The sequence below is a fragment of the Vidua macroura genome, chromosome Z, assembly GCF_024509145.1.
Source record: "Vidua macroura isolate BioBank_ID:100142 chromosome Z, ASM2450914v1, whole genome shotgun sequence".
NCBI lineage: Eukaryota > Metazoa > Chordata > Aves > Passeriformes > Viduidae > Vidua > Vidua macroura.
Window position 1 is genome coordinate 62,301,768 of NC_071611.1, and position 13,172 is coordinate 62,314,939.

The 13,172-nt window shown below is 38.0% G+C and overlaps 1 protein-coding gene across 7 annotated transcripts in view; it reads right to left on the reverse strand.

Annotated features, from left to right (window-relative positions):
• Positions 1-13,172, reverse strand: part of FAM172A (family with sequence similarity 172 member A) — a 264,470-nt gene that overhangs the window by 21,989 nt on the left and 229,309 nt on the right. The window contains exon 13 of one of the 7 annotated variants that reach the window (XM_054003616.1): positions 5,007-5,159. The exons of the other annotated variants lie outside the window; for them this stretch is intronic. Coding sequence (XP_053859591.1) covers positions 5,041-5,159 — 119 coding nt within the window. The 3' untranslated portion in view covers positions 5,007-5,040. Of the gene's footprint in view, positions 1-5,006; positions 5,160-13,172 lie in introns of those variants that run through there. 7 annotated transcript variants of the gene reach the window in all.

A 13,172-nucleotide genomic window follows, 5' to 3' on the forward strand; every position in this document is an offset into this window, starting at 1 on the left:
TATGGCAAAAATAAGCAAGGATTCCACATTTGCGATCAGCTATACTGGTAAGTAAAAGACTATGTGTATAAACAAATCTGTTCACTACCTTCAAATATTTTTGTCATATAATTATATCTCGTAAATATCTTCACAGATGTATAAAATATATTCTTAGGAAATTTGCCACAGAATGTTGCTGTTTATATTAAGGAAATGTTGTATTTGTGTACTATGCTCCATACTTACATACATGAAGCATATTTGTATACTTACAGAACTGCCAAATATTTCAATTCTGTTACTATGCAAACAGTAATATCAATGGATAATACTGAAAAAAATATCCTTCCACTAACTCTGCTAAGTCTTTTCGAGTCTTTTCCTTTCAGAAAGTATGTTTTTATACTGATAAGGCTGTATCACACTAGAACTAAGGATACTACACATCTAGGTAGGCTTGCAGCTAAGAACCCAGCTTTTATCTATCCAATTAAATCAGGACTTATTCAACCTGTAGCTTTCACTGCTATCACCATTACCTGCTATCTCCTAGTGCCAAACACTCCACATAAACTATTACTACTAAACCTGGCATTTCCTCATAGCAGCCCATTTTGGGTATTATCAACTAAGCTCTTGAAACAAGTCACCATACCCTTCCTTTCCCAGATACTGTACACATGCTAGGATGTACAACATTCTTTCTTGTGTTTTACCACTAAACCTGCAGCAGGCAGTGCCAACTTTTGCAGCAGGCACCGGAAATGCCGGAGGGAGCAATAAAATGAACTGGAAATTTGTGCAGAAGAAGGCAAAATGAGATTGTGAACTATGGCTTTTTACCATATTCCAAATTTCCTTTTTATCCCTGGCCTTGGTAATCCACAAAAGGAGCCAAAAAGTGCACTTTTGTACAGATGGCGCTCAAAACATTTGCTTCAAACTTCATCAATAAGATCAAGAAGAAACTCAGATTCTGAAAATGTGGGGATTTTCATATTGCAATTTCAGTAACTAAAAGAGTAACAAGGGATGTGAGGAGAATTTCAAAATATTAGTATTAACAACTTTCTTTTTTTAGACAGGTTCTGTCTGGCAAATAAAGCTGTTAAGTGATACCAATAGCATCAATATTATATACAAAAATGGGATATCATTAATAACAATGAAGAAGAAAAGAATTCTCATGGGAAATATAAAATGCATATGCAACAAGTTAAACCCTCACTCTCCTAATCCAGTCTGAGCCATTTAATTTCTAAGGTTTTCAAAATATATTAAAAGGTTTGTTCTTTTCCCCCCCACAAAAACCTTTTAAGAGGCATTCATAACACCGTCACAAAAGTAGAAAGCTAGCACAGATGACTTTGTCTGCTTGCTATTGAAGTGAAGGATAGGCCTGATGCCTAATCTGAAGCTGACCTAATAGATAAAACCCTTGGGGTCTCAAATTTACATTTCATAAGCTTAATATTCTGCCTGATTTATGATTTGCCTTCTTAAACAAAGAAGGATATACTTAACAACTTTACTTTTGTATGGTTAACTGTTGATCTGAAAATGGCACATAAAATGCATTCACATCAGCACTGCCTAATAGGCCCATAATGATTCTTTATTATGCTTCAGTGAAAGGCAACTGAGTGACAAGTAACTGATTTTGTAGATCAAATAACTTTCTGCCACCCCCACACAGCTCCCAGCTGCTGCACACTTTATATGCCAGTACAAATACATTTGTAAAGTAGACAAATATACTATAACTATGTTATTAAATGAGACACAACACGGGGTGTTGCAAGTATTTGAGAGCTGTTCAATGCCATGACTGGGAATTACAAGCATGCAAAATCACACACTAAAGGGGCTTCAGTTCAAAATTACTGCAACATTCCCTCTGTTACTTTTTTATATATGATTTTAGAAGTGATTTTGCTCAGATAAAATTTTTTTTTTTTTTGTCCTGTAGAGGGCTGAAGAAGCCTGGGGCACACTCCCTCTCTGTGTAGAAGAGGTATTTAAAGCAAAGCATTTCAATATAAAGACAGATGTCCTGTCTTTATAGACAGCCGAAGTCCTGATATTGAAGGCTGATGGTGATGACATCATGCACCTGAAAATGCACACACAGCTGAAATGCTGTAAAAGGCTCCTGTGTGCCAAATTTTATTTTTATGTAATGGTAAGACATCAGAGCCTGTCTGATAATCTTTGACAACAACCCTAACCCTGTCATTGTGGCGATGGGAGAAACCAGCACACACTCAGCTCTGACCCACTGAGCCTTTTATCTGTATATGTCCCCATGGACCAAGCAAATAAAGGGCAACTGGTAATTTACACATGAATCAACCTTCTTGTCAGAGCAGGCACCAGAGACATCCCTTTTCTCTACCACAGCGAGGAAAAGCATCCAGGTCTGAGCTTGTCTCTCCAGAAATCATGCAAGCCAAAGAGCGATGTATTGGGAAATGGTGTGTTGGCAGAGGTGTGCTTTTCTGGACACCAGATAAAAAATGGCATCCGTAAAGAAGCAGATAAATACTGGGCTTGAAACAGGACTGACAGCAGTGCGCCTTTGTCCTATTCAAAACATGCAATGTCATACAAACTGAAGCCAAGATACAAGCCCGATAGAAGATTATACAAGATATCTGAGTGGGTATCTGTAAGGAATTCAGCCTACATTTTAATAAGGTGCAATGCCTCAGGTCTCTTTTCCACTTTCCTGCAGCTACCTTTTGAAAAGGTATGCGGATTGTTCTGGGCTTGCAAGACACTGGACATGTGTATGTAATAGCACTGGTAAAATAATCCATTAACTTTATTTGTGATGAAAATCAGCCTAAAACATTGCAGTGTGAAAGTAATCTGTAAAGATAAAACATTGCTTGCCTTCAGCTTATATCTCATTATGAAGAGAAACTTTTATCGGTCCACAGGCACCACTCATACTCTCTTTCCCACAGTGAAAAGCAGTGAAGCATGGTACAGCACAGTTCTGTTGAGTAGTCAAGATCTCAAAGGCATTTCTGTAGTTTAAACCACCAAAATCATCATACTGCTATAAAGCAAAGACAGATGTTTTATTGCTAGATTTGGCATTTTATACATGCCTATTTCTGAAAAGTTTTTGTGCACTCTAACAACCACTCTGCTACTGCAGAGATTTTTCTCTGCATTCTTGAAATGGAAAGGATGATGCAGACTGCCATCAGTGAAAATCTTGAATTAAATGTCAGAAGTTTGGTAACCCAGCACTACAGTGCTTCTCAGCATCAGCAGATTAGGTCCCTCCACTGGTAGATTCCTGAGGAAGGCTTTCTGGAAGCAGTGACTCTTGCTTGCAGCTGATTTCAGAAAGATGTATTTTCCTTTCCCTCGTCTTTTTCCACCCTACCATTGATGCTATTTCCCTAAGCCCCATTGATCACTCTCTTGTCTCCATTTCTGTCACTTGTGCTAACATTTGCTTGGAGGGGCCAGGACAGATTAGAAAGGTAGGGATGAAACTGCCATCACTGCCCATCCTCGAAGCAGCTCTTAATAACTGAAGGCACCAAACAAACATGTAATATACAGCTATTTAAAATAAGAAAAAATAAATTACTACAGTTACTGATGCCATATTTTGCCTTCTCTAAACCTTAAATGTAAAACAAAAATTAATGTTTTTCTTCTTTTAACCCCAAGTAAATTTCCTGCTTTTTACAATTCCACCTTTCTTCAGTTGTTACCAGCCTGTCTTTTGTTTAACACTTACCCAAAACTATATACCCAAAAATATTCATTTGTGAGGAAACTTATAGCACACTTCTTTCCTTCCTAAAATGTGTGAGAATACAGATATGGTTCAAGGAATTCATTTCATATTTCCATAAGATAGACATGTCCCTGATGGACAAAACAGGCCTCACTACTGAATCTCATCTTTCTAGCATTTACATTGTGATATACAGTTTTAGAATCATATGGGTTGGATATGCATTCATTTAAATTTAATGGCAATACAGCTGATATCAGATCAGAGTTTATTAGCGTGGTGCATTTTCTGTGAGCACGAATTGACTAGATGTCAAAGATTTTTGAACTACATAGTGAAGCCAATTAGTTCTAAGAAATTGTGTTACTTCTCTCTAGTGCCATACTAAGTGCTACAGAATGAATTATGCTGCTGATAAAGATGTTGCTATAAGCCAAAACATAACTACAAAAACTTAATCAACTTGTAAAATTTACATAAGCATAATAAGAAATTAATCTTTGAAAGAGTTGCATTTATGTTGCTAAATATATGTCTTCTGTTGCTAAATATATGTCATATATGGTCATATGTTAACGACCATCTTTAATGGTCATTGAAAACAAAGGTAAAAATCCAATATAAAATGTAGGGTCTTTTCACTGACATGAAATCTCACTCTCTATTTTCTGGTACTCACACTTGGTTCACTTTGTCTGCCACTGTTGTGTAAATCCTGTGATACACCTCTAACACCATTCTCACCTGATTTGTTAAAGCCAGCACTGATGACCAGACTCTCTGTGACTAGACAGTAACTACATACTCCTCCTGAGTGTGATTATCAAGACCTTTCGTCATATTTTAGAGCTTTGATCATGCACTCTTGGTTTTTTCTTCAGCTCTGCTTTCTTGTTCATGTCTCGCATAAGGAAGTTTTTTTCCTTTCAGAGTTCAGAGACTTCCTTTATGCTGATAAATTTAACACAAGGGAGAACATTGTTGAACACTGAATCCAGCTGGCATTGAATGACCTGTGCCTGTCCTCAAACTAAACTTCCCTCAGCCCCAAAACAGTGTGATAGCACCAAGCTGCCTCTGGAAAACAGACCTGGGGAAATCCTCACTCCAGAACTGTGTGTAAAGAGCATCCCTTGGGTATGGGCACAGATGCATCAGCCGTTTTGTGAGGAGTACAAAAGCAGAGGCAGTCACAAGGGCTGTTCTCAGGCACTTTTATTTACTAACTCAGACATATCTGAGTTTCCTATCTCCTGCCCAATTTAATTTCAAACTCACTCCTGCCTGCAGTCAGCTCATCCAAGTGCAAGTTTTCTAAGTGTTAACTTCTGCAATCTTTTTCCATAAACTTCTGCAGACCTACTTGATGAACTTACTTCAAGTTCCTCAATAAAGCTCTCCTTTGCTGAAATGCCTGCAAAGAATGAGAATAATTAGGCTGCTGGTCCTTTTGACAAACACCGTCACACCATACAGTGGTGTTTTGTGCCTTTCTTGTTTTCTAGATTTCAGGACATGAGGGGACTTAGCACAGTGCTTACAGAGCCTACAGTTACCAGTTTTCAGGGAAGTAATCACACTAACAAACACGTTAAAAACACCATGCTAAGGTCAGGGCAGACCCAGTGCATGTACTAATGCCAAGTCGGACCAGGCATCATGAAGCTCTGCCTAATACCCGGTGGCTTCCCTTAACAAGACCAGCTCAAAACTGCTTGAAAAACACAGTCATCAGCTTTTCACCATCAACACATCACTGTGGACACCTGTTTTGGTGGCTTACCCCATTTTGTTGGTGCTGTTCAGAAATGCCTTTTGCAGGCAGCTACAGAAGCTCTGAACTTCTACCCAGCAAAGATGGACAACAGAAACAAGAAAGGAGGCTGACATTTTGTTTTCACACTCAGGACAGATTAAATACTGACAGCCCTCCTTGGCATGTACATTCAGAGGTGAAAGATACTGCTGCCCCTCTCCAGGCACACAACCTTACGGGTTTGTATTTCCATCCTTTGAATGTATGTTCTCCTTTTGCCTTCACTTGCCTTGACTAGTTGAAGGGATGAGAAACTACTTTGTTGTTTCTCCTTTTGCAGAAAAGCAGAGCCTGCCTCAGAGAGCACAGATGCTCTGCAGGAAGAGAGAGGTAGGTCCCTTACATTTATACTAAACAAATCAGACACCTCCATTACAAATCTGATTTCACTGATGTTTATCAGTGATGCTGGAGCACAGTGATGTTGTACACTTTCCAAGTTTCCTCATTAGCTTTATTAAGTTTCTTTTGTAGCTAGAAGATGGCCAACCTTTCTCACAGAGTTCAGATGTAGCAAATATTTCTTGCCTGTGCTGAGGGGCTAATGCACAAATACTCATTCCCATGTAGAATACACGAAGGCCATATTCTGACTACAAGTGTCATGCCCTTATTTTCTCTTAATGTCTAATTAAAATCCAGCTGTGGACTGAATTAACTTGGTTTGCAAGGGAATCAATTATGAACTTCAAGATGGAAGGGCAATGAGATGGCATCCGAACTAACATTGTTAAAAGAGCAGGTGAATGCTGTCTGTGAAACTCAGCAACTTCCTTAATCACACAGTCCCCAAATACAAATACATTTAAATGTTGAAGTAAGAACATACTTTCTGAACAAGTCTGGGAGAAGCCAGAGGACCTTGGTACCACACTGCCCAGAGCTCCCAAGCACACCCTTCAGGCAGAACTCAGCTCATTAACACAACTGCTCCTTGGACAAACCCTAAATACACAGATAGAAGGGTTTCTGAGCTATCCTCTGAAGCTGAAGAAATCTGCTTACACCAGTGACAAACTCACTTGCGGGATATGACTGCCTATACTATTTACATTTTAACATTTCTGCTCCTCTTATCTGGCTATGGTCTGATTCAGTAGCTCAGTTAAACAATTTACAAGCCAGGAAGAAATAGGACAGGACTAATAATAAGAAAAAACAAGCAGAATGCAATTCATAACTTGGATGAGTTAATCCAAACATTAAATATGCTACGTAATGCTGCATTCCCTGTAAGGAATAATTTGAGGCAGTACCTGGATCAATAAAATGTTTGCAGGAGACCTTCAGCACAACTGTACTGTTAAATTTCCTGACAAAAGACTTCCGTTGTTTCTTTGATTACTTCTGTTGATAACTTTCTTTCTTTGTCCACCATTTCTACTCTGCTTTTCCAGCTGAGATGAGAATAGTCACTTATATAAAAATAACATATCAACAAGAAAATATAAATTTTTTACATATAATTTTTTCTGTCAGAGCTGACATAAATGACCACCATGATTTGGACAGTGTAAAGTGTTCCCATATCACTGCAGCTATCATGACCTGCTCAGGTTCACTTCTGCAGCATGCACAGACCTTCTCTGCATATGCTGAATCTACTGCTGAGCCCCTTCCTCACACAGAGTGTCTGCACAGTGATGGTACTCCGATTCCTAAGAAGAGGTGGAGAATAGTGGAGCTGAGAACACACATGGGGACCAACTGCAGCTAGTAGCTGTCCCAGGTAAAAAAGCCGCAGAAATGGTGTATGCAAACCCCATCTTGGAAAAGAGATATATTTTTGCATGTCAGGTATAATAAGGTCATCATACAGAAATACTTGCAGATGTGCCAAGCAAGATATGTTTCTCTTTTTAATAAGGATTGCCGATCTATTTAAAGAACATGTCTCAGGCTAAGTATTGAGACGAATGACTTGGAACTTTATTGGGATTCATGGAATTTGATTAACTGCATTTTCCTGGCACTCAAGTAAGTATTTTTATTAATTTTATTCATATTTTTATTTTATTAATATGTGACCTGCCACCAAGAATAAACATGAAATAGGGATTTGCTCAAGTTTTAGCCATTCAAAGTATTCAATTCTATGTCTCTCACGTGCATAATCTCTCCCTCCTGTATAGACAAATTATGCAAACCACAAACATTTAACTATTAATAACTTATTAGGAGACCACAGAGAACATGATTTAAACCTCTATGTTAAATATTGTTTTAAAGAAGACAAAGTTATTTGTGGGACAAAATCAGACAGCAATTTATTTAAAATTAGTTCAAAGAGAAAAATATTTACATTTATTTTTATTTAGATGTTAGCTGAAAACATCTCATTAAAAAAATCTGTTTGTAAGACCAGTGGTAAAACATTTATGTCTGTTCTTGTATCAGAGTGCACTCTGGGCTTCAAATAAATCCCAACATACATTCCACTTTCTTTATTATTCCCTGTTTTTTTTTTTTTTTTCTATACTGAGTACATTTTATTAAAATGAAATTTATGTTTTAGGAATGGAGCAATTTGAAATATTGGCATCTAAAGGGCTTCTTAGACAGTATTACTTGTTTGACACTGAAGGTTTTGTTTTGGTACAGAATATAAAACCATTTCCTCAAGATATTTTGTGTTCAGCATAAAATATTAAAAATACCTCATTCCAAGAGGTCTGGTGGGATTTCATGACAGATGTGTTGCATATTTTTTTAAAAAACTTTTTGCAGCATTGTTGTGTCTAATTAGCCCTGATGATTTACCCATGACAGTATGAACTTCTTGAGAGGAAAGTGGAACATAATCTTTGGAGCAGAGAACAAACATGTTTTTGGGGAAATGGGAGGGAGCAAAAGCAATGACTTGAGGTGGTTTATAACAAATGCCCCCAAGTAGTCCTGAGAGTTTTCACTTATTTATGCACCACCATATGATCCATCATTTTGCGTTCTGTGCTACAAACCAGGCTTCCTTCATGCATCTCACGTGTTGGCTTTGCAATCATGTCGCTGTTCCTGTCTGTGGCTGACAACTAGTTAGAGAGGACCAACCACCATGGCCTAGCAAAAGGTGAACCTAAAAGCCTACCATGGATGAAGGGAGGCACCACTAATCATACACCACACCCTCTCCAGGCCACCACATTGAGATTATGGGAGAATCTAGGAACCAAAATGTGAACTGTCCCTAAAAATCTTTAGTTTTGTTGGCAGGGTTTCTTTCCTTTTTGGGCCCTGTGCAAAAATACATTGTCAGAAATTTTCTGAACATGCAGAATTTATCAAAGGTGGCTTGCAGCCATGGGACCAGCTAGGTAGACACTGGAGAAGCCAAGCAGACAGACCCCTGTGCAAGAAGGGGGAATACAGATTTCATCTGCATTGAAGATGGGTAAAATGCACAAGGCTAATATTTTTAAAGTTTCAATTAAAACATGGCTGGTGTTTTTTTCACCTGAGTCCAGCCTCACATGGCAAGGTCAGCCCTTTCAGTGAACAAACAGCTTAGTTGCTGCCAGTGTAGCTGTTATCAACAAGGGGAGACGTTTGGCACAGCCTAAAGCTGGGGCATGAACCCTGGCTAAGCTTAAGACATTTATCTGACAGCATCAGCCTGACACTCCACAAACACATTTGCTTTCCATGACCTCAGAGCATTCGTGATTAATCAAAAATGCATCTTGGATCTTGAGAACAAGCTACAAGCAGGCACACAAAAAGAGAATATGCTCTCGATCTCACTTATTGACTCCAGAGGTACACTGAATTTAGAAATAGCAGATAGAATAAAATGATCGATATGTTCTCACTTGTCCATGCAAGAGCAAACTTTATCCCTCCAGCAATAAACATTGATCATGTAAATGTTTTAGAGCTGCTTTCAAGTACAGAGAGCAAAGGCATGAGGACTTTTGAGGAGGGGCATTACATGGAAAAGACACTGGTGTGTGTGCACTAGCACTTGGCTAGGAAATGTGCTGTTAAAAGCTGTGGAGTGCAGCAATGCACCTGAGCCACCTCTATCACTGCAGCCATTTCCACCAGTACATATTGCTAACATCCAGTTTGGGAAACACTGTGCCAAGTGATCTTAATAAAACATTATAGAAGATACTTTAAAACTTAATGAAGGCACATAATCTGCTTCAGAGAAAACTTTCTGCCTTAATTTAAATGAGACACAGTTATAACATATCCCCTATGCACTGTTTACAATTTATAATTTATGTCTCAGTTCAAATACATGACTTTCTGCAGTCATCTGCTAAGTTATATGATTAGCATTTGAATATTGTAATATTCTGCTTCTTGATACCAGAGTAATATGATGCAGTGCATTTGTATTTTAATACTTTCTTTTTTATTCACCAATAAGCATACCAAGCTCTAATTAGTTGAGATGAAAGAAATCATGCGCCCTACCCAGTCTAATTTGAAAATGGTTATATCTCTGTAAAAACTCTTCACCATTTCATTTATTAAATCCCACTCTTTTTTGGTTACCTACTGCTCAGCTATAAGTCGTTTGTGCTCATACTGCACCATCATTCTACTACAGCAAAACTACTATACGTGCTTCAGTCCCTGTTGGCATGGCAAACAAACTTTCATTGCATGTGCTCTCAATAAAATGGTGGTACTAATTAGAAGATATAAACTCATGCTGAGACATGATATGAACTGGTGTTATGCATCTCTTAAGCTCACAGCAGTATTAGATTTATATAGTTTATATATGCCCTCAACTAATATTTAACTAGAAACATTCAATTTTTTAAATGTGCAGAAAAATGAAACAAAAGTGAAGGTACTTTATTAAAGAAATTCACAGATTCTCAGTAATCCACACTCCACTTATCTCCACATTCATAAGTGGCAAACAGAAAAAAAGTCATTTTTTTCCCCAGTAAAGACTGAGAAGAAGAATGGTGTAGTGAAAACACATGCTAGTGTTACCTAGTGTCCACCCATCATTTTTCAAGGACAGACCCCAAAAGACACAGCAGTAGATAAGTAAACATCACCCCACCTTATGGAGAAGGTTCCCCAGACAGAGAGCTGATGTCCTTGGAGTCTGGAAGCAGCTATTAGCCTACGACCTGGATGCTGCCATTAAAAGCCTTGTCCTCTTTACTTTTTAAGAAAAGAAAAAGGAGGAAATTACTAGTCCAAAGGCTAGGAAGTTATTCAGATACCCCAACTTGAGCCTGATTCAAGACACTGCATAAATGTAGGTTCACGATGACCCCACTGCTCAAACTCTTGCAACATGGGTTACGGACTCTAGATATCACAGTTGTGTGTTCTGACATCCACGGTGAAAATGAGCAGAAAATCTGACTGTTCCATATCAAGAAATATTTTTCCTAGTGCTAATGTGCCTTAAATACCTTGTTCCACAGCTGAGTGGCCTGGCACCTGCTGCATGAGAAATAGTCAATTACTGTTCAGTGTCTCTAATTTTCTGATTCAATTAGCATGCTTCAGAGCTTTTCCGTTTAATTGCAAGCTACTTCACAGTCAGCTCTCTGATTAATCATTGCCCATCTGCAAGCCATCGCAAAACTTGGTGGAACAAATCTCTGTATGTTGGAATGCTGGGAGCTTAGAAAATCAAACTTGTTTTGGTATATAAATCTTTAATTTTGTTTGCCCTTTTCAGCTGCACTTTTAAGAAGCTCTGCACTGATTAAACAGGAAGTCCAGACAATAATATGCCACATTATGCATATAATTACTGTAAATACAGATGAGACTGTAGAAGGTTAGGTGCTAACACATATGGAGTAGGGGGTCAAGGAAACACATTTGCAATCAATTTCTCCCCCATTACAACAGAAAGGAGGTATTGGTGGAGGAGAGAGAAGGAGATATATGAGATGGTGATGTAGTCCCATGCATGACTCTGGAGGTATTTCTGCAACACAACACAGCAGTACAATCACCACATGGTATTTCTGATTTCATTTTCAAAGAAGCTGTTAAATTCCCAAAACCTAAAAAGTTCAGAAATTTGTATTCAATTGCTTAGCTACCATACCTATATTTCATTGTACACTTTCAGCTTCAAGCTGAACACTGGCTGTTGGGTAGGACCGTAAGATAGCTCAGTTGTCATGGAGGTACTGTGTTTTAGTACACTCACAACAGTAACACTCACTGAACCAACACAGATTACCTATTTTATTCAGGCACACATTTACCTCTCTTATTCAGGTGCGCATAAACTTCCTGTCCAGAAGACTTGATTTAAAAAGTAGCAGCATATCACACAGCAGGGAATTAGCAATTCTATTACAAATTAATTAATTTGCACATATGAAAGTATAAACCCAACTGAAGCTCACAGACCCAAAAATTTTGCTTCAAACCCATGCAACATTTCAGCATGCATTAAATTCAATATGATGCAACAGTGCTCAGTTTCCTGCAGCATCCTGTTTTGAGAACTTCCCTGAACTGGGGCTACTGTGAACATTTTGTTCCAAAATACCATCACTTAAGAAAATGTTAATCTCCATCATAATTTTAGCAATTCCAGGTTAATAAGAGAAGTCCTAATAAACCCTAAGAAAAAGGTGAATCATCTCATTGTCACCTAGTGACAATCGCCAAGGAGCCATACCTCCTACACTCTGGCAGAAACAAAACTGCATTACTGACACAAGAAAGAATAATTACCTAAAGCTGTATTATTGATGATCAAGATGATGCCACCATGCCAAAGCTGTAATTTGGACTTCTTCTTCAAGGTCTTTAGATGCTTGTAAGATTTCCAAAATATATTTAAAATATATTTAAAATATATTTAAAATATATTTAAAAATTTTGCAGTTAAAGCACTGCCTGCCCACCCATCTAGCTGAATGAAAAACCTTACAAAAATTGATGAGAAATTCCTGAGGTGAGCATTGCCACCAAATAAGTGTGTTTGCAAACATCCGAATGCTGGAGACACAAAACAGGTCTCTACAGAACTTTCCCATGCTTTTGTCATTTTCCCAACAACATTTTTCTATGCCAGGTGAGGTAAATATATCACCTTCCAAGAATAATCTATGTAAATAAATGAACCTATATAACACAATGAACAATACAGACAATGCAAACACAAGACACAGTCTTTCATGCTCTGACATGCCAGTTCAGTATTTCTGTGCATGTAGTTAGTGTACTTGAGTAGGGTGATGAAGCAGATGTAGCTTATCCAGATTACAAATTTAGTATGTATTTCAAATAATGCTGAGGAACATGCTACTCAGGGAAAAAAAGAGACTAGCTTTGCTAGTCCGAGAAAAAAAGAGTTGTAGGAGTTCTGCATATTTTTCCAATATAGCTTGTGTTTCTGAAGTCATTGCAGCCTGTATTATCTTTTTTAAATGAATAACAAGATTATCAAATTGATCTCCTCTATTATGACCAGTTTGGTATACAATCACAGAATTCAAAAACAAAGGCAAAAAAATATGATGTTTTCAACATTTCCAAGAGAGTGACTCCTAAATCTGCACAACATTGCTGAAAGTTTTAGTCCCACAGTGCCCACTAATATCAAGGCAAGTTACACAGCTAAAGCCTGATAATTGACTCCATTTATACTCAGTTTATTGAGTG